The sequence below is a fragment of the Crassostrea angulata genome, chromosome 5 (genome assembly GCF_025612915.1).
Source record: "Crassostrea angulata isolate pt1a10 chromosome 5, ASM2561291v2, whole genome shotgun sequence".
NCBI lineage: Eukaryota > Metazoa > Mollusca > Bivalvia > Ostreida > Ostreidae > Magallana > Magallana angulata.
Genome location: NC_069115.1, coordinates 58,153,570 through 58,176,196, shown reverse-complemented (window position 1 = coordinate 58,176,196; position 22,627 = coordinate 58,153,570). Strand labels below are relative to the sequence as shown.

General features: G+C 34.3%; 2 protein-coding genes across 2 annotated transcripts; both read left to right on the top strand.

Annotated features, from left to right (window-relative positions):
• Positions 1 to 15,141: 15,141 nt before the first annotated feature.
• On the top strand, positions 15,142 to 18,286 carry LOC128184368 (uncharacterized). Its single transcript, XM_052853811.1, has 2 exons — positions 15,142 to 15,538; positions 16,888 to 18,286. Exon 2 carries the CDS (start codon positions 16,904 to 16,906, stop codon positions 17,936 to 17,938), a length of 1,035 nt encoding a protein of 344 aa, XP_052709771.1. The 5' UTR covers positions 15,142 to 15,538; positions 16,888 to 16,903; the 3' UTR covers positions 17,939 to 18,286.
• Positions 18,287 to 18,792: 506 nt separating this feature from the next.
• LOC128185794 (uncharacterized) lies at positions 18,793 to 21,367 on the top strand. Its single transcript, XM_052855457.1, has 6 exons — positions 18,793 to 18,937; positions 19,048 to 19,189; positions 19,402 to 19,523; positions 19,727 to 19,868; positions 20,263 to 20,396; positions 20,604 to 21,367. Exons 1-6 carry the CDS (start codon positions 18,901 to 18,903, stop codon positions 20,954 to 20,956), a joined length of 930 nt encoding a protein of 309 aa, XP_052711417.1. The 5' UTR covers positions 18,793 to 18,900; the 3' UTR covers positions 20,957 to 21,367.
• Positions 21,368 to 22,627: the final 1,260 nt, after the last annotated feature.

The following is a 22,627-nucleotide window of genomic DNA, read 5'->3' as shown; positions in this document are numbered from 1 at the left end:
GACCTCGTCTCCTTGTGAATGTAATTTGATATTTAGCCTTCTTACAGTGATTGACTTTTGGTGAATATCCATCTTCAAAACTACATTAATGTGACCTTTGGTCTCTCTATAGATTCACAAATTATTACTTCATTGGTCTAGGACCCAAGATTGCCTCTGGTATAATTTTGAATAGTTTACTTAAAGTGACCCATACTCTTTAGACTAACAAAATTGTTTTATTGGTTAAAGACCTAAGGTTACCTCTGGTCTCCTAATGGATATTCCACTTAAGAGGACCCCTTGTCTTCCTACAGTGGCTGAATTATGTTGAAGCTCTCCACCTTGTAAAATCTTATAAAATGACATAAGATGAACTCTGATCTCCCTATAGGTGAACAACATTTTTATTTGATTGATTTAATACCAAAGGTGACCTCTAGGCTCCTTACAGTGGCTGACTTCTGGTGAACCTCCATCTTCAAAAATGACAAAATGTGACCCCTGGATTCTCTACAGTGGATGCCTTCTGGTGCAGCATCCTTTACACATTTTTTTATAGATAGAGTTTGGTGGTGAACGTTAACGCATCAGATCTACCTTAAATTTTAGAAATTATCTTTCAAGCTATAAACTATATCTTTTTGTAGAATTTTATTATAAAGGAGATCAATATGATATAAAAATGGTCACGATCATCGAACCTCCTTAATATGTGACCTCCGGTCTCCCTAAAAATTAACAAAAAATTATTACTTCAGGGATCTAGGACCAAAGATGAACTCTGGTGACATTATAAATGGTTCACTTTAGATTAACAAAATTATTTAATTGGTTACCTAAGGTACGTAACCTCTGTTCTCTTTATTGGTGTTCGAAGTAAGGTGACCACTAGTCTCCCTACAGTTGTTTCTGGTGAATTAATCTCTATCTTCAGAAATGCATAAAGGTCAGACCTCTTTCCTTTTTTTGGATATTTCACTTAATGTGGTCAATGGTCTCCCTATATAGATTAATAAGGTTATCATTTCATTGATTTAGGACCTTAGGTGACGTTTGGTCTCCTTATTGAAGTTCCACTTAAGGTTAAGGTAGTCTCCTACAGTGGCGAACTTTTAGTGATTATCCATCTTCAAAAATGGCATTAGGTGAACTTGGTCTTCCAATATATTACCAAAATTATAACAACACTTGATTCAGGACCTAAGGTGATCTCTATTGATATCGTTTTTATAATGATCCCTTGTTTCTCTACAGTAAATGGCTTCTGGTGAATCTGTATCCTTAAAAATCTATAAATCTCTAGGCACGTAGCATCGTTTTTGAAAGTGGTGGTGGGGGGGGGGGGGGGGCAGAGTCATCCAAAAAATCTTAAAACTCTTGACAAGCAAACCCCCCCCCCCCCCCCCCCCCCCCCCCCGATGCTACGTGCCTGGACCTCTAATTTTCCTATACATTAATAGAATTCATAGGTCCTAATATAATATGAACTCTAGGCATATTATGAATTTTTCACTTAAAGTGACACCTGCTCTATTAATTACCAGAATTATTTTTTCTCCTTTCATATTTAGGACCTAAGGTAACCTCTGGTCTCAAACGAACATTCCACTTAATTTAACCGCCGGTCTCTCTAAAATGACTGACTTCCAGTAAATATTAATCTTGTAAATTGTCATAAGATGACCGGATGACATCTCCCCATTGATATTACACATTAGGTGACCCCTGGTCCCTACAGTGGATCACTTCTGATGAATCTCAATATTGTAAAACTGACACTAGGCAGATGTTAGGTAACTTTTGTTTCGGTATTGATTAACAAACTGATTACGACATTGTTTTAGGACGTAAGGTGACCTGTGGTCTCCCTATGGATATAGAAAAATGAAAGTAGATTTACATTCTTATCTTCATTTGTAAAAGAGTTCTATAAGTGCTCATTAATACACTCATTTTGGAGAACTATTTTCGGGTGACCCAAGGTCCTAGGTGAGCGTACGTTTAATCCTTCTGCCTTTATGATCGGTAACTTCGCCAGAATTTCCTCTAAAAGAGAAGTTGAAGTCGCCTTGTATTCTGAGTTCAATATCGTGTAAATTAACCCCAAAGATATTATACTGATAATCATCTAATTAAATACCGTTTCCACAGCCTCAGTTAACCACTTTTGTGATTAATAATTTGCGAGTGTCTTTTAATTGTTACAGTGAAAACAGCCAGGTGCAGCCACATATAAATCTACAGTTTGTAGCCTACTGAAGTAGTATTGAAGTAGTACTGTGCATTGAAAATTACAACTGATGTTTATTACTTTTAATGTTGATATTACAATTAGTTGGTAACTTGTAATTTTTTAATAACTTTGCCATAATAATGCTAGTACAAAACATTTCATCTATAAAATGTATAAATACATCAAATAAATTAAGCTTAATAAATAGATTGGACAAGTTTTTTTAAAACTTTTAGAAGTTGTTTTATTTTTTATTGACTTACTTAAATTCTATTCCAATTTTAATTAAGGTTGAATGTGTGTATATCATCATTCCTGCTGGTTATGCTGTATCAAATAATGACAGTCTCCCTATTTACTAAAACTTATACCTACTTTACTGTTCGGGAGAAACAAGTCTCCAAAAATTAGGTTGGTACCTGTGATTTGAAAGACTCTTTATGTTGTGAAGAATTTGAGCAGTTCTCTTAAATAAGTCAAAATTCATATAAACCGAAACGAAAGAGTTTGTTTTTGTAATGACTATAATTAAAGTGAAATTGTGTAAATTTACATAGATCTCCATTATCTAAATATTGTTTCCTTCCCTGACATTATGTTTCAAATTTGGAATAACATTTCTTTGTATGGATAGACACCTACTTCCTTGACAAAGACGGCTACTCTCTGCAAATGCAGTGATGTTGTGCATGTAAACTTGATATTGAATAATCATTAAATATGACTTCACGTACAAACATTTACATTTATTACATTACGTTAATTTATCGAATATTATTGTTTTAATATACTAAATTTAGACATTTTAAACCAAATTTTGGAAAATTAATTGCTACTTTAAAGTATGAACATTATCATTAAAATGATATTTGAATATAGGTTAATATGTACATCAGCATACAAATGATATTGAATCTATTCATGCACATCTAGTTATTGAATCAAAAATGTATATATTTAGGATAAACTATATCAAATTGTGAATTCGATGTTTAATTTGTTTTACATTCCATCAGTTTAAGTATAACAATTTGTTTTACAACTGGTCACATTTTTTTAGTTTTGTAGTTAATTAAAGAATTGATCGATTATTTTCTTTCATTTATAGCTCATAATGTATTTTCAATTATGCTTCGGCCGAAAAGAAAATTATTGACTTTGGTTTCATTAATTTTCGTGGGTATCAATTTTTGTGGATTTTCGGAAAACCACAGTTTCAAGGATACGTAATTTCGTGGCCAATGATCCTATCAATACAAAGGTTAGTTGAAATTGAACTTCAATGAACATTTTATTTCGTGGATCAACTTAACAACGAAATCCACGAAAATTGATATTCACCGAATATTGATGAAAGCACAGTACCTACCTACCCAACTTCTAAATTTAGAGTCGGGTTAGGGGAAACACAGATATTTTTAATGATGGCCTCATGTCAAAATTCAACAAACTTGTAGACTGTACAATTGTCGATTTGTAACATGCATTTCATGATTATGATAGTGGCAGGTTACACATAAATAACAAACAGCATTTTACGCTGCAATTGTGCATCTTTATGAAAAATTAGATTGAAGGCCGGTGGAGTCACCTCTAAAGTGTTTATGCCCGAGTTTTATAGGTTACACAATCAAAATTACACTCATTCATTCTCAGGCTCACACACCAACATGATTGCATATTCGGAATTCCGGATTTTTGAACACGATTACCCTCCATACAAATCATGGGAGATACTATATCTATTTTAAGCCTGCTGGCACATATTTCCACTCATTGCTTTTATTACTTTCGGTATGTTGCATGTTTACAGCCAATGTCTTAAATTCTACATTGGCATGTTGTATGTTTTAAGTCAGTGGTTGGCTTTTATTTCGGTATGTTACAGTCAGTGCTTTTATTTACTTTCGGTATGTTGTATTTTACAGCCAATGTCTTTTTAAAAACCAGTTGGTATGTTAGATGTTTAAATTCAGCTGTATTTCTGTTTTACAGTCAGTGTGTACGCTGAGTACTGTAGAGACGAGCGGCACTGCTCTACCACTACCTGTAGATGTTTACACTCAGCTCTATTTCTGTTTTACAGCCAGTGTGTACGCTGAGTACTGTAAAGACGGGCGGGACTGCTCTATCACTATTTGTAGATATTTACAGTCAGCTCTATTTCTGTTTTACAGTCAGCTCTATTTCTGTTTTACAGTCAGCTCTATTTCTGTTTTAAAGTCAGTGTGTACACCGAGTACTGATGAGACGGGCGGGACTGCTCTATCACTATATGTCCCTCCAACTCGTCACACATTGCCTGTCACGGAGGCAGATGTACCTGTGATGCCTTCACGCGTACGTTTTACAGCAGGAACAACTATTTTATTTAGTTTTCAGCTGTTAAAGTCTCTTTTAGACATTTTTTTGGGGGGGGGGGGGGGTAAAAATAAAAAAATACTAAAGAAATTGGGTGGATAATTAATAAGCATTCAAATATCCCTTTTTAGACATATCTTTTACTATAAACAATTGTTCAGCTCAGAAAAAAATCCATAGATTCCAGATTTAAAGTTTGAATGCTACCTTATATTTTTATACAGTGTTTTTCTAAAGAGGATCAGGATAGTCTAAAATAGTTCTCCATAAAGTGGCAATTTTATGATAATGATTTGATGTGGTTTTTCATGTACTTGAAGTTAATATGCTAGATGTAATAAGTGAGTATTTGAGTATGATTTCCACTTTCCTCCACGTTGCATGCTCTGACATCACGGACTGTTTGAACCTCGGGCGCTGCAGAGACCGCGAGAGTCACTACCACTGCCTGGACAGCGAGTGCACGTGCCTGAAAGATGAGGACATCCCACACTAAACCAATAAACCTATAGAACATAATCAAAAATGGGTGTCATTTATTATTGAATACTACTATTTACATAGCCTTGATTGAAAATATGACAAAAACAAACTTTTAACCATCTCAAAATATCCATGAAACGAAATACAAATTCAAACCAGAGCAACACGGACCTTCAAAAAGATAGAGGTAGGATCAGATGCCTAGGAGGAGTGAGCATCCGCTGCTGACCGGTCGTGTGCTTTTTGTCGTAATCGGGGGAAAAACTGAAAAGTCCGTTGACAAATAGGTGATTAATTGTGGTGTAACAATTATATAGCTGTGACGTCTAAGACACTTGTCGACAAGAATATATCTCTGCAAGGCCACGATAATTTATGCATAGGACAGAGACCCTTTACTTTCATGCATCTAAAACAGATGATATGGGTGGGGAAAATAGTTTTAGAATCATCACAGATTGAAATAAAGATATTTAATTATCTGTATACAAGTACATGTATTTTATTTGCTATCTTGTCCAGTTTTTTATTAAGTTCATAGACTCTAATATCTCTATTTCATTAAATTAATATATTTATGACCTTTTATCTTCAAATCTGTGATCCAGTGACTTGTTTAGGAAGCGTTCACGTTTTTCTGACATGGTTGATAATTTTGACTGATTATAAACGATATCATCGGTCAGGACTTATCTGAGTCACATAAGAAATGTATTGAAAAAGAAGATAAATGATCCTATTAAAATAAGAGTAAACCACTTATTTCATAGAAAGTCTTTACAAACGTACAAAGTGTTTGGTCGAAGATAAAAAGTTTTAAGTTCTCTTGAAAACAGAATGAAAATATGAGGCACGACCATCAAGTTTTTTTCTTCTTTTGATGCAATAAAGACGACAATCACATGACACATTTTAACCAATGACGTTGCGTCATTCTATTCCGAGATAAAAACAATGCAAACTGACGACTAAAGATAATGATTTTTAATCGAGGCGAGGCCAAAAAAAATTTAATTTGAAGCAATTCATTTTTAATTTGTTTTTTTTTTTTTTTAAATGTGAATTTATGACAAACTACTAGCAAATAAAAGAGAGCTAGATTTTGCGTCGTACTTTCATTTTAAAAAAGGAAATAATAAAATAATTGTAAAAAAAAAATGAATGTCGTTGATTTTTAATTCACGAAATAGGTTTATAATAGAGTTCTCTTCAAGGGACAGTCATGATTACGTGTACTTAAAAGTAGTATTTTCAACAGGTTCTATGTGCTTTTAAGCCTTGAAAATCATTTGAAACAGAATTTTATCACCGGATATGTGAAAAAAGACCTAACATTCCTGTTGTTTCTCTTTATACTTAAAAAGTTCAGATAGGTTTATTTGGAATCTTTATCCGATTCTTAGACACGTCGCTGGGATTCACCGACCTCGCGACCTTCGATATCATGATTCAACTTGTATAGCTTCTTATCATCCAAGTCCACATTTCATTTCATGTAAGAGACTCGCACAGAAAAGTCGCAAATTCTAAAATGAAATCTTTACTTATCTGTGCCTTTGTCCTTTACGCAGGTAAGTTTATTTTTTATGTAAACATACAAATCTCATGAAAGGTAAATGTTAAAATATATTAAAGGTTCCCTGGTGATATGAGCCACATTAACTTAAATGTTGCTGAATTAAAAAACAGTCGTTACAATGTTGAATCTTAGTATTCAACATAGAAAATCAACTTTCTAGAAGAGTTGAAAAGGAAACTTTCATCAAAATTGACGTTTAACATATTTTGATTTGCAATAACTGGTCTTAAGGAAGGAGTATTCTCGTTAAGAAACTTACTTCTTATACTCAGAAATTCATGAAATTCTGACACAGCAAAACATATCATATAACCAAATGATTCTGTTTTATCAAATTTGACCTCCGTGTTTTCGCATAAAGTTCAGGTCAAGGTCACTACCTTTTTCCTTAACTTAAAGGATGATAAAAATAAATGTAGTTCTTTGCAGTTATGAAGACATATGTTTAAGATATGAAGATTCTTTTCTTCTGTGGAATGGTAGAATATCAGAATGTCTATCAGCTTATAATACTACTTAATTGGATTATATTGAAATTAAAATTGATATGCCCGCATTTCCTCTAATTTTCTTAAATTTTGAAGACATTTTGATTATTTTTGTATGCATCCAATATTAAAATATTCTGATATTTTCCTATTTTGAAGACTTTATATGAAGATATGAATTAACAGAAAAGCTTACTTATTGACCATTTAATAAAAACTTATTTTAGTGATTATTTCACACAAATCAATGTATAAAATGGGCTTATAAAAATGTTTTTGATAGACAAATCCTATTTCAATAACAAATTCTGAAACCCAAGTATCATATCATTAGTTCACATTAGTTGAAAAAATCCAACATAAATGTTATTGTTTTAAAAATGGTAAAACAGACTCATTAATTTACAGCAATTCTGAATTACGAAACATGTGATATTTTCATACGCCAATATTCCAAAAAATATAGTCCTTGTTAGATTCTAAACATTGATTACTATTTCTATGCCAATAATTTTTTAATTTCCTTTCATCTTGATTTAATGAACAATTTAATTTCAAATCAAAATCAAATTTTCGTTTGACAAGCCGTAAATCAGAAAAAAAACTCCTTCCTTCATAACTCCCCGTTACTATATTCCGTTATTGCTGACATCATAATGCATTGATTGTGTATCATTTTCTGAAAGAGACGAAATAAATAAATAAATACAAATCAATAAATATGTCCGTTAGCTTACTTCCACTGTTTACATTTATAATTACAGACACTCGACCCTAAAAACATTTTTTTTTATGGGTCAACAGTATTGCTTTCTACTAGCATATGCGTGAAAAATTGCGATTTTGAAATTATCTGCCATGTTTTTCTGTTCTAACTTCTAAAGATACTTACAAAATATCAGTTTGCAACTAACTACTTAGAGATGCAACCACCAGGTCCGGGTTTTGTTGCCAGTTATTCCAAATTTTCTTTGATCTGCACTAGTGTTGTTCTACACAATTTTTTTACACTAGTTTTTTACTACCTAAGTTTGTTCTACACTAGTTTCATTTTACACAAGTTGTGTTACACTAGGTTGGTTATATATTAGTTTTGTGTTAAGGTTGTTTTACACTACTCTTTTATATATATACACTAGCTGTGTTTAATATTAGGAGTGTTCTAAATAAGTGTCGTTCAACGACAGTTTGTTCTATACTAGTTTTTTTTTTCTTTTGTTTCTCTAGATTTGTTTTACATTAAGGTTGTGTTCTACCTTTGTGTTGTTTGACACAAGATTTGTTTTTAACTGGGTTTTGTCCCACAAGTAAGTTTTACACTAGGTTAGTTCTACATTAGTTCTTTTACACATGTTTTAAACTATTTTAGTTCTACACAAGTTTCTGTTTTAGAATAGTGTTGTTTTACACTTATGCCTAGTTTTGTTCTACACTAGTGTTATTCTACACTAGTTTGTTTTATAAAAGATTTGCTTTATACTTTTTTGTTCTACATAAGTAATTTGTTCTACCTGCGTTATTTTTTCTACACTAGAGTTCTACACTATTTTTGCATTAACAGTGAGCGTGATCGCCGAGCGTTGTCACCATGGTGACGACTGTGTGCTGACCGTCTGTTCCGGTAACTCCTCCCACATCGCCTGTCACAATGACAGATGTACCTGTGACGCCGTCATTGGTGAGTATCCGGGTACTAAGATTGTACTCTCATGGATTAAACTGCAGATATCTGGGGCCATAATGCCGAGCTAATTTTTGAAGTCAAGCCCACCCCTTAATTTAGTCTCCTTTTTTCAGCCGCATTCTCTGTGAGTGAAATCAAGATTAAAAGTTAGCTCGCCTAGGCGTGATGGCCCGGAAGCTGCCACTCTACACATTTCTGTTTACGCTAACATGTAGAATTCAGAAAAAAATATACATCATCGGTGATCTTAGTAGACATAATAACAATATTTCTGCAAAAAATCTCTGCTTATCCCACGGTTATTTACACTTTTTATGTTTGGTACTATTCCTTTCCAAGGTGGCTCTATACACCATGATTTGATGTACGCAAAAAAGCTAATCTAGAAGCATATACATGTACCTCTGGCACTGGCTGATTTAAACTGGGAAGAATTGTATGGGAACGGCCCTTTTGAAATAAAAAATGTTAAATTTGAATAGATTTAATTTGATAAATTGAAAATTCATTATTCGATTACGTTGTTTTTAAATTCAAAGATATAATATGTATATCATTCATGTAGATATATACTTGTATTCCTCTCAGGCAGGGATACAAAAATCCTACAGATTAATTTTCCCCTTTATGTATTTGACTTTGTTTTGCATTTAAGCGAATATATATCTACTTATAAAGGCCTATAATGAAATGTGTATGTATTTATCTTTCCAAAACAAATCTTAGAAAAATTTCTTCAAGTCAGAATTTGAAAAGTCCCCAAGGTGTTTTCGCCTTGATTTCGTGTTTGGGACTTTGGAAAGACAACTCCTGCCTAAGGAACTTAAAAAAATGTTTTTAAATGTGTTTATTTTTTATGATTTTCATTCAATATTTCATGTCATATCTATTAAAATACATTTTCTTAGAATATTAAACAGCTATTTCAGATGATTTGTCAACAAAATAAGAAGATATGAAATTATATGATTCGAGAAAATACTCAAAAATTTGCAATAATAATATTTTTCAATGTAATGAAGTTTTATAACATTTTATGTGTCTGGAGGAAATACCTATCATTTGACAAACAATTGTCTTTCAATTTTAATTGTTAACGTTTTAGAAGAACTTTTTAAAAAAACACGAAAAGTAAACATTGAAAAATTCCTTTAAAATACCTGTAGTATCACAGTCATCACTTGATATTTGATAAATAAATGTTTTTTGGTCTTTTGAAAATTGAAATAAACAATGGGTATATAGAGCCACCTTAACTTTGAGATGCCTATGTTAATCAAATAACACACTCTATATTGGGGTATTTTTTAGCCTGTTTATTCATCATAGATTATTAAACATGTATTTCTGATTACTCTGTTTCATCCTTAATGGGTATTGGGTAATTACCCTAATGGGTAATACAAACTGTATTGTAAAAATTATATTTTATAATTATTTCAGCTTATATCACAGATTGTAATTTATAACTGATATTCTGATCTATAACAGCCTGTACAGATATCGGACACTGTATTATATTCTTGGTATTTCGATCCAATTAATCTGAAAATATATTACGGATAGTATTTATTATTTATATCATAAAATTCTAACAGCCTATACAGATCTTACAGAGCGTGTTGTGTTTTCTGGTATCGCAATCTTTTACATCCAATATAAACATTACAGATTGTATAATAATACTGATATCGTGATAGTTCACCTGTCTTTATAGATATCACGGACTCTATTTTATTCTTGATATCGTAATCTGTTACATCTTTTACAGATATCACGAACTGTATTGTGTATCTGATTATTTTTGACAGTCTGTACTGATATCACGGAATAAATTGTATAACTGATGATTTTTTTACAGCATGACAGTGTATACTCAGATATCACGGATTGTATCATATAACTGATGATCTTTTAACAGCCTGTACACTCAGATATCACGGACTGTATTATATAGTGTAATCCTTTTACATCTTGTACAGATATCACGGACTGTATCGTATAACTGATGATTTTTTACAGCCTGACAATGTAAACTCAGATATCACGGATTATATATTCATATAAATGATGATCTTTTTGCAGCCTGTACACTCAGATATCACGGACTGTATTATACGTTGATGATCTTTTTACAGCTTGTACATATTTCACGGACTGTATTATACGTTGATGATCTTTTTACAGCCTGTACAGATATCACGGACTGTAGTGTGTAACTGATTATCTTTTACAGTGTGTATAAAGATATCACGGAATGTAACTGATGGTCTGTTTACAGCCTGTACACTAAGATATCACAAAATCAATAATATAAATGATGATCTGTTTACAGCTTGTACAGATATCACTGACTGTATGACTGTTGGACGTTGTCATGACAAGGACCGCCATTATCATTGCCTGGACAGAATGTGCGTCTGTCTTAAGGACGGGGATATCCCTTAAATGGTAAACGTCGACAGTCACTCTAGATATCATAGATATCATGAATGATCTATCTTTGTGCTTGACAAGCAATAAATTGTTTTTGTAATATTTAATTGAAAAAAGTTTAACACAGCAAACAAATAAATGGATAATGATGTCGGTTATTAGTACCTCATTACTAGTACATGTGTGCGTAATTAATGTTTGTGTTGGTTTACTTTCAGCTCTTCTCATGTGGAGATGATTATACGATCTAATAAAATATACTCCATAATCTTGGGTTTTGTTAAATCTTTATACGGATGGTGTTATGTGTTTTGAGACTTGCTTATTAGTCTCGCTTACCCCAGACTCTCGCTCTCGAGACTTGCACGAGGCAAGTCTCGAGAGCGAGAGTCTGGGGTAAGCGAGACTACTTGCTTGTCGGATCCTCGCCATTTCTACAAATGTACGTTCTGTCGTTGTTATTTCTCCTTAGATTCACTACCACAAACATCGGCATTGTCTGGCTGTGGCGAACAAAAACTTTCACATCCCTCTTCGCACAGAGTTGAAGTCAGATGAAGTCATGGAAATAAAGACATGTCTAAAAACATTTACAGCATGAATTGAAATACACGTCTTTGTATGTCACTATGGTTCTATGGTCTATCCAAATATCCAAAAAATAAAGACCTCACTGTTAAGCACCATATAAAATTGACTGGTCGGCCGACCGACTGTATGACCGATTGAGTGATTGTCCGATTGACCGATTGAGTGATTGACTTATTGACCGATTGCCTGATTTACCGATTGACTGATTGACGGACCGACTGATCGAACGGTTAACTGATTGACTAATTGACTGATTGGCCAATTGTCTGATTGATTTTATGGACGACCACTTAAGTGACCAGAAAAAAACTATTTACTATTGAGTCTTATGTCGACTCGATACATTCCGGTGATCCCACAGAGTCCGAGTCATCTGTTTCATATTTAGATATTTTACTAGAAAAAGACATTAATGGTAACCTAACAACAAACCTTCATGATAAACATGATGACTTCAGTTTTTCTGTCGTCAACTTTCCTTCGTCGACTTTCCATACATTTGAAGCCATATACCTTCTTCACCTGCATATGGAGTTCTATATTTCAGTAGATTCGTTACGCAAGGACATGCTGTAAGTGTGAACACTATCTAAAACGAGGCAAACTACTGACAAAGAAGTTGATATAACAAGATTTTCAACAGTCTCGATTGAAGTCATCATTTCGTACATTAATCGTCACCAAATACAACCTCTGCTAGGTCGAATGTTGACTGACGTTTTTCATACTTATTGTTAGACAATAATTAATCAAAAATTGTCTGCAGATTTTTCCGTTCTCCAGATTACGACAAAGAGCACACGGCGGCTGTGATCGGTCAGCAGAGGATGCTCACTCCTCCATGGTACCTGATCCTATCTCTATCTTTTGTAGAGGTCCTTTTTTGTTCAGCTCCTATTTTAATTTTTCCTTTGGACTTCCATATATAAATATTTAATTTTGTTCACATACATCATGTACCATTTTTTGGTTTTTAGTGGAATAAACTAATTGAGTCGTGTCATCAATAGACCTACATATGTATACAGATGGTACAAGAAAGACAATTCATGTAAACTTATTTATTTGAATATTCGTTGAACAATAAATTATTGATAACATTGTTAATATTGGGTTTATACAAAACGGTATCAAAAGCATCAGCTTATTTCAATTATTAATGAAAGGTTTTGCAATTCTAGTTTTTGAAAAAAAAATATCAAATCTGAATTCACCAAACATTTCCTTTTTAATCTTTAGTTTACAAATCTCTACGAACTACGAACTTCTTTATTATCTCTCTTTAATTATCGATGTAAAGTTAGTTACATGTACAAGAAATAAAATCGTTATTGCTTGTTAGTGAATAAACAGTCATTGTTCATGTATGGGAAGTTATTACAATTTGTTTGAAAATATGACGTCTATTCCAGTGCTGCTAGCTAAATGTTCTACTTATCGTGAATTAACCCGCCTATATACATACACTATGATATGAACTATAAAATGTAAAATAAGATGCCCCTCAACGACGTAAACACAGCTTATATCTAAATCAAAGTACTGAAGTACTGACGGGAGTTGATTTTATCGATTATCATTTATTTGAAAATCAACTTATCTTGCATGGCAATTAGTTTCTATGTTTGAATTACGCACTTTTTTATTATACGAATTTTAGACTTTTCCGACAAGAATTTCGAGAAACCCCATATTAATCATGTTGTGTAATATTTAAAGATGGATTTCGAACTATGAATAAGTAATCGAAGCAATTCTAAAAATTGTATGGATCCAAGCACTGTTGATATCGAACTCTAGTCTCGTTCAACCAGACGCTCGGTTGTCTCCGTTAATCTCCGACAAGCAAAAGAGCCTCTCTGCTTGTCAGAGATTTCACGGAGACAGCCGAGCGTTTGGTTGAACGACGCTACATTAAAGTCTGGCGTAGGAATACATGAGACTTTAAAGATACCTTAGTTGTTCGTATTTAAATATAAAATCTGACTATTTTCAAAGTGTTTATTGATTAGTTTCCTTTAAAAACAATGCTTCAGAATACATCGAATTTTTCTATTATTTTCAAGAACTAAGTCTTGTCAGCGGTGTTGATTTGTGCTTAGGACCAAACACTGTTTCACTTTCGGTTTGCCAGAGTAACTGCATAGGAAAGTTGATTAAAATCAACTCCCAAAAATTAAATTAAAATGATATTGTTTGATAATGGATAATGTGTTTGAAAGCAGTTTTATAGTACACGCATCCGTGGATCATGGGAGACGTGGATCAAGGCTCCTTCCTTGGAAAATTCATAATGTTTGAATTTACTTGGTAGAACTTAAAAAACATGGATCGCCTCCCCATCCCCTCCCCATACACGGCAAACCAAATTATCCCTCGTAACCCCTTCCCTCTTGACAATTGACATGAATAAACACAGTCGGATATCTGAAGGAATGGCAAGGGAAATGAAAGTAGATGTACAGGTATATAGACGAAAGAGAGAGAGAGAGAGAGAGAGAGAGAGAGAGAGAGAGAGAGAGAGAGAGAGAGAGAGAGAGAGAGAGAGAGAGAGAGAGAGAGAGAGAGAGAGAGAGAGAGAGAGAGAGAGAGAGAGAGAGAGAGAGAGAGAGTACATCGATCAACCTTGATATTTTGTAAACTTATACGCTTCAGAGGGTTAATGGAATTTCAAGGTACACGCTAATTCTCTTTTTATAATTATTGATATTCCCTTTTAATTAAAGTTCGTTCAGATCTAATAGCAATATTCGAAAATGAGAATTTTTAGAAATTAATCTCGTTCAACACCCCCCCCCCCACCCCGCAATCAAAGTTGGTTAACAGCATAAGAAATTATATCAATGATGTGTCATTTTGTATATATCATGAACTCAAATATAATCTACAGCACGTGCGTTAGTGGCTTTGCTGTTAATTGATCTTTTTACTACCTATTTTATTCAATCATTCATTGTTTTATCAATCAACATTATAAAATAATCAATTTGAAATTTGCTATACAACCTTTGTATTAAAATCCTAGATATTGCTTGGGGAAAAAAAATCGTTACACTTTTTAACAAGAGATAAAATATTACAATCCAATTTCAACAACAGATAAATATGACTTTCAGATTTGAAAGTTTAACCTTAATATTGGTGCGTCTTTCACTGGAATCTTGTTCATTATCTCGGAATAATCTGCGACTCAACACAAAAAGAAGCATGTCGATATGATCGAAGCGAGACAGATATTTAAATGCATTTCTCTCTTACTTTTCATTTGACTGTTTGATCTGATTTCAAAATCACAGAACGCATGATTGGAGCAGGGATTTTAACCGAGCTATAGAAATAATGAGTGAAATGTTTTATTAAGCGAGCATTGAAGCCTGTATATATGATGTTTTGAACACAAATACTAAATAATACACCGTCTTTTGTATGGCTGCAGGGTTCCGTCGACGGGTTCGGGGCTTTATTTTTTATTGATAGACAAGGCTTTCTGCACCAGCTATCTGTAATGTGGGATTTCATTGACATATAATCTTAAACAAGCGGGGGGAGCGAACGCCAGATTATATATTTATTATTTGCAGTGAATTGTATGAGAAACCAATCGGCTTCTGCGTTTCCTTTCAATATATGTCAATGAAATCTCGGACCGGAATCCCCGGCATTGGATGATGGAACATAAGCAGGGCTGAGACCTGGAGCAGGTATGGTTTTGTTGTTCCTTCCTTCATTAAGATGATAATGTGAATGTTGTTTACTCTAGAATTAAGATATCTACTTTTTTGGAAAATCAATTATAATTATTCTTCTTTTAAGTCTACTTGCTTCTTTGGTTGGTTTATCATCATTATTTTCCGGGGGAAGGGGGGGGGGGGGGCACGTAAGAGTATGGTTTAGACGTTTAGCGATTTGCAATATTCCGTTAGGGGTAAAAACATACAATCATTATCTATACAAAGTGTCATCTCTATAGATAAAGCAAGGCGGTGTTTTGTAAAACTTCAAGTATTATGTTTAATTTTAGTAAAATTCAATTTAATTGTTTACCTTCGGTTTAAAGATATCAGAGATCGGAATATTAAGTGGGCAGGTAATACCAAAATTGACGTATAAATCACTGATATTAGAAAATTACATAGATAATTGTTGAAAATGTAACTTAACATGAAACGGCCAACCTTATTTACCTGTTTTGGGGGTATATGTTTCACTACACAGTAATAATGGATTATTTGCTCTTTAAGAGATTGTATGTGAAGGTAAGAATATTAAACTTTGGGGGTAGAAGGACGGTTATCATAATAATACTTGATGTTTGTAATATTGAATTTGAAGAAAAAAATGCTTAGGCGTTTCTTGCGTGTCTTAATAGAAGTCTATTCACCTTAGATTTCTGTTTATTCTGTCTTTATTTGATGAATGGCTACTGATAATTGAGCAAATCGATGTTCATGTCGTAATATTACACTCGGATATTGTCATAGAGAAAACTGATGTGGAGGCATTCAGCACGCCAGCATTGAATTGCCAGCCTTTTCATTTTATTTTAAAAAGCGACAGGCGAAAATTGATCTTGTTTAAATACTAATCGATTTCTGAATGCAATCGAATAAGAGTTCTTTTGATAATGATGGACAGAGAAAGAAAATGAATTCAATGGAGAATCATTGTTGAATTTTTATACTAGTATATATGACTTCATCATTAATGTGCAGATGTGACTTTTCAGTGCTTTAAAGTTTAAGCAATGAACAAAGGGTTGTCAAGGTAGTGTGAATTATGACAACAGTTCATAGCGATGTAAATTTCTAAATTTGATATCGCCATTTCACTCATACTTTGTGTAATTAAGTTATTCCAAGTTATTTGAGATTTGATTTAAAGGTGAAAGATATAGAAGAAGATAGTCCTTAAATTTACTCGGGTTTCGCTATTTAGTTATGGTGTGCAGTGAATTCTGAATCAAACACTATTTTGTGAACCACTCTTTTAATCATGCAGATTTTTGGAGATTTTTTCCTCGCAAGTACATGTACATGTAAATCAATTTCAGCTCAAAGTAACTAACAATGATGCAGACTAAAACCCTGACTCGATCCGCATCGGAGCTGGAGTTCCGGAAGTCTGGAGTGGACTGGAGCGAGACTTACCTGGAAAATGGCCAGTTGGACAATCAGCTGGAGAGTACCATTCACCAGATCCGGAAGGCCAAGTTCAAGGCCACTATCGACAGTGATTACAGCCTGATGGAGGCCAGACGACAGGCCGAGGAGATACAGCAGCTCAGCAAGGCCATCAAACAGAAAGACCGCCCAAACAGCGTCAAGTTGTATGACTCCAGCGCCAGATCCGGAGCCTTCTCCAAATCTCGCGCGAGTTCCGCCGTTATGTCCGATTCGATTTCGGAGAAAGACGAGATGTGCGGAGAAAAGTCTCTGTCTTGTGATGATCAATCTGAATCTTTGGACTCAAACAAATTAGTGTCTGAAAAGACGGAAAAAACTGACAATGTAAACCATCAGAATGGCAGAACTGAAGAAGAAATAAAACTGCGACCAGTGAATGTTGCCATGTTTAAGCTTACATTACGGGGGTTTAATCGCAATAGACAGAGCGAATCTTCGTCCAATGAACATCATCGACAGTCCATATCCGCTCAAAACGTTCGTCAGACCCAGTCTGCCAGTCACGCAAACGCACGAGATCGTGCGAGAAATATACGAGATTTGAAAAGGTCTGGAGGAAGACCGAGACGCCCTGTTACCTCCAAACTGAGACAATTAAAAGATGGGGAGGTTCTGGAGGCGGTGGACATTCACCCCGTGGTTGTGTTTGGTATCAATACACGTAAATTAAAAGACACAAAATCAAGACGAGAATTAGAAGAACTGAGTAAAATACAACAAGAACAGAAGTTTGGAAAACCGGACAAAGAAAAAGAAGAGAGGAAGCTTAAAATGACGGCATGGGCGAAAGGAGACGGAACTTTGGACCGGAAGATTCGTAATTTTATCTCTGACGTAGAAGAGTTCAAAAGACGTTCTAAAGGTGGTGATGATTCCTTATTTTCTTTTCGAAGAGCGAAGTCCATGATATTGACATGAATCAGTGGATGGTCGTTATGCATTTAAACTATTTGTTGTACCGTAATCATGATGAACACCCCTTGTATATATTGAATAGAGAATCATCACATCTCTGTTGATATAACTTTTGTTGTATTGACTACTAAACGCTTCCATTCTGTGATCTTATGGACAATGGTCTTGCATTTTTCTATTGAACGAGAAACATGTGGCTGTGTTACAAAATATTTTTGACAGGTATACATATGAATCTAGTCTAGGTTTTGGTGCGCTCTGTCTTGTGCTTCTGCATGAAATAAATTAATAGGTTGTATGCTTAAATTGAGAGGTATTCTGCAGTTGAAAATAAATTATTTTGAATTTTTATGGTTGATTTCACTCTTTGCTTACTTTGCTGTTTCAGTTTTTTAGACACAATGATATTAAGTTGACCAACATTCTAAACGGTCGGGGAACGTGAATTAAACACATTTTTATTTTTTTTATGATTCTCAGACTGATTCATCATTGCGCGTTTTTTCAGCAATTAAAACTTACAACCAAAAATTTACGTAGATGTTACCGATAAACAATATCTATTCCGTTATGAATTAGATTTTTTAACTAGGCCTATATGTAACATTTAAATCAAATTACTATAATACTAGTACCATATTTTTCAGTTTTGTTAGATGTTTTAAGAATTTGAATGTCATTTAAGTAGAGTTTTGATTAATATGATATGTATAGATATTCCATATTATGAATACGGAATAATCCAAGGAACCAATTGATAATAAACCTCGCGTTCATTGGAGGAAATAAGTAAAAAGCCACGCCTTCAAACGACTACGTAATAAACGTTTAACATAATTATGGAAGTAAACAGGACCCTTCCCTTTTACACCCCCGTGATGAGATCCTAGCCCTACAGAAAAAGTATTATATAAAAGTCCACGAACGCCTCACGTACACTGCTGATTTACATTACAAACCAGAACATGAAATTTCTCGTATTAATATTCTTTGTGGCATTTGGTAAGTTATAAAATAGAAGTTTAATGATCATTTAATTTCTTAGATATTTTGTCATTTTCGTCCTGTTTACAATCTTGCTGATGTTATGACAACCAGCGGTTTTTTTCTAGGAGGAATTGCCAATGGTTGTAATCTGGACGGCGTTTTACAATGCTGGAGTCAATCCTCAATAGCAAAAGTCCTCGAGAAATTCTCCTCAGAAGCCTCTCTGAGGACCTTGAATGCCCAGTACGCTGTCGATGAGTACTGTAGGTTAGTACCGTCAAAAGACTACCACGTGTGTGGTTTGCATCTAATTAAGCTCAGGACTTAAAAACTCATAAACTTGTCAGATTTTATAACCGCAACATAAGATACGCTGTAAATGTCAAAAAACATTGTTTATATATAATTTCCTGAATTGACGCGTCGCCTATGCATTTTTTACAGTAGAATACCGATTATGACATCTTGTCTTTTTTCAGTGCCCAGTCAAAGTTGGAGCAATGTATGGGGGAGTTTAGGAGTAAGTGTACCTCGGGGGATACCCTGACTCTGGATACAGCGATATCCGCCGGGAAATTCCTCTGTTCAGAGGGAAAGCAAGGTGTGGTACCGGTCTCATACACTTTAACTATACAAGATCTAGCAATTATTTGTAAGACAAGGTGAACACCTCAAATGTTTAAGATCTTGAATGTAAAATAAAGCTTGTGTCAGATCATCTGTAACACCAACGCACCTGTTACAACAATCCTACTTTTATTCAGTCTATGTCCACGACACAAAATGTATTTCCTCCTATTTTAGACTTTGTGAACCATTTCCATTGTCTCATGTCGACGTCATTTCAAACCAACACACAGACATGCATGAGTGACGTCATGGAGCTAACCACAAATGTTAGCAACGCCAAAGTTCAAGGTCAAGACATATCTAAAGAAAAGTGCAGGTATACATATAAAGTAACTCGTTTCTTTTTGACAATAAAAAAGAGCGATTGTTTGTTTTTGTTAACATGAGACCACAACATTTGGATTCATTTTGAATAAAATTCAATTAAACCAAAAAAATAGGATGCAAATTTGTGAAATCATTTTTAAAAGAGAAGCACGTTTTTCTATGAAACTTTTCTGTTTCAAAAAACTAAACGACTTTACTTTTTATGTGAGTCACAATTTACAAGTGTTGGCCAAATATTATTTAATGTATGCGAATTACAAATGGTATCAGATATTATTGGACACCCTATTTATAGGTTTGGTTTTTTTTAAAATGACAAATTCATATAGAATGTGTGTAAACATACATGCTTACATTTTTAAAGCCTACATATTGTCTTATAGGTCTGCAGATAGAGCTTTTGAATGCATCGAGGAGAAGACCTCTGTATCGTGTGGGGAAACAGCGAAGGAGTTCATCCATCACTACGTGGGGGCCACCCTCCAACCGCTGATGAAGGACGTCACGTGTAATCAAAGTGAGTACTGTCAGCAAATCACCGTGTGGGGGTCATAAATTCATCAATTGAAATACCCCGTGAATTGAGATATTTATGGTATGTCATGATGTTGTAAAAAGTTAATATTGCTTGAGGAAATATTATTTTAGTATCATTATTCCACCAACTAATAATCTGTGTACAAACTATCAGTCACTTTATAACAAGCATGATTTTAAACTACAGGCCACACATCGACGGAGACCTCCCCCCACCCCACGGGCACCTGCTCCGAGTACTGCTACAAGTACCCGGAGAGTTCGGACACTCCCGTCTTAGAAAGTACCAAAAGAAACATGGACGGCTGGTGCACCGAGAACTGCCGCCTGGGGAACTGTCCCCCCACCCTGTGTACATGTGACTGTCGCGTCCCAACCCAGGTCCTGGTCTGTAAACCCGACCCCTCAAAGTTTGGTCCACGGGATGACGGGGTCAAGTGGTGCCTGAACACCTGTAGGGCGGGTCACTGTCCCCGGGACTACTGTCAGTGCCACATCCTGTACCGTCAACAGCCCAGACCTGTCACAGAGGGACTGTAAGGATCAGCGGGCCATTGCTACAGATCTAGTGTCTCTGCCGCAAATGTCAGTTTTTTGGACCGTTTTTTAATGAAATGCAACATGCTTTTACTATCATCAATATGGTGCTGCTTTTTATTTCACACCATGATATGTTTGGTATAATTGATGCATGTGTCAACGTTTTACGCCCATCGCGCATCGCTCATTTTAAGATGCTCAAAAGGCGATTTTCAAAGGAGTCCAGTTTTCATGGATTTGCTGATAAATAAAATCAAATTCGTTGGACCTATCAAAGATCATCAAAGATTAGTATTTGTAGAGGCATGCGTGTGTTTGTAAACGTTTACGGTATATATATATTGATAACAATGAAATCCAGGCTTCCACATTATAACTTTGAATTGTACAGTTTGATGGCTAATAAATATACACAAGATTATGTGACTATGTTCTTGTTCTCTATCGAAAACAGCTCAGACGTTGTAATAAATCGTACCAGTATTTTCCGTCTTTACAGCAAAATAAGGGATATTCCAAAATTATACTTTTTCAATGTGTGTTAAAGGAAAAAAAAATTCTGCAACTTCATACCCGCACGAAACACAAATAAGTGTGTCAATGTATACAAAATATAACGGTGTCAATTCAATATGTTTGTATGACTAAGCTGAATTCTAAAAATAGAATTTGAAAGCAATCTTTCGAAGCATTGAGGACTATATTTTTAAGGAATTGCAAAACTGCTACGCGTTTTCCTAATTACACAGGATTTAAATCTCTTTAAGTAGAATATGGAAAATTTGCTTCTAAAGTAGAAAACAATAATGTAATTTTCACAAATATTAAAATTATGTAACTAACTAAAACTTTTTCATAATTCCTCTGTGGACACTGCTATTTGCTTAACAAGATACAAGTACCTTAGAAAAAATGCAAAACTTTTGCTTGAATGTGTCGTATCATTTTTTTCCGAAACAATTTGACAAACCTTAAAACAAACTTAAGAAATGTTTAATGTCTATAACTTCGTATTTGGAATAGTATTCATTCATTTCATATTAATATGCCATGTTAAACTATGAAAACTTCAGGTGTAAAGCAATGTTTCAAAGGGATTCAACCTACTATACCTGTATCCTTATGCCATAATTCTTATTCACAGTAGTGGATCCCACACTAGTATCACTAAACAGATGCCTTTACCCGTAGAAAATAGAAGCTGATGGTATTTCTCATTAATAACGTGCATCGCATCATACTAACTTAATGTACATCTGTGCAAACACAATGATTTGATTTTTTTAAAGTTTAACGTATTAATAGGTTTCTAAATATAAAGAAGAGAGTCACTAACTTTCAGTTATTTTTCTACCTTCTATTCAAAAGTGGATGAAACACAGCTCATTGTACAAATTGTTCTTATGATTAATAAAATAGATCTAGTTGATAAACGTCAGTGGTGATTTCAATATGCTTACATGACAAAGTTAAACAGAATTATTATAATTCTAAATACATGTACCATCTTTGGAATATTTGACGGCTTTACAAATGTGTTGCTTAAGTGCAGTGTATTTCTCTAATGAACAGAAATTAAACAGAGTCCAACGTATAAATTTCATAATTTATAAAGAAGATGGGTGGATAAGGCGTGTAAAATGCCCATACGCGGTCGGACAGGCTACTGAA

Coding starts and splice junctions, on each gene's coding strand:
- LOC128185794 (XM_052855457.1), top strand. CDS start 18,901: ATGAAATTTCTCGTATTAATATTCTTTGTGGCATTTG. Junction 19,869..20,262: donor ATATCTAAAGAAAAGTGCAG/GTATACATATAA, acceptor ATTGTCTTATAG/GTCTGCAGATAGAGCTTTTG. Junction 20,397..20,603: donor GGACGTCACGTGTAATCAAA/GTGAGTACTGTC, acceptor TTTAAACTACAG/GCCACACATCGACGGAGACC.
- LOC128184368 (XM_052853811.1), top strand. CDS start 16,904: ATGATGCAGACTAAAACCCTGACTCGATCCGCATCGGAGCTGGAGTTC.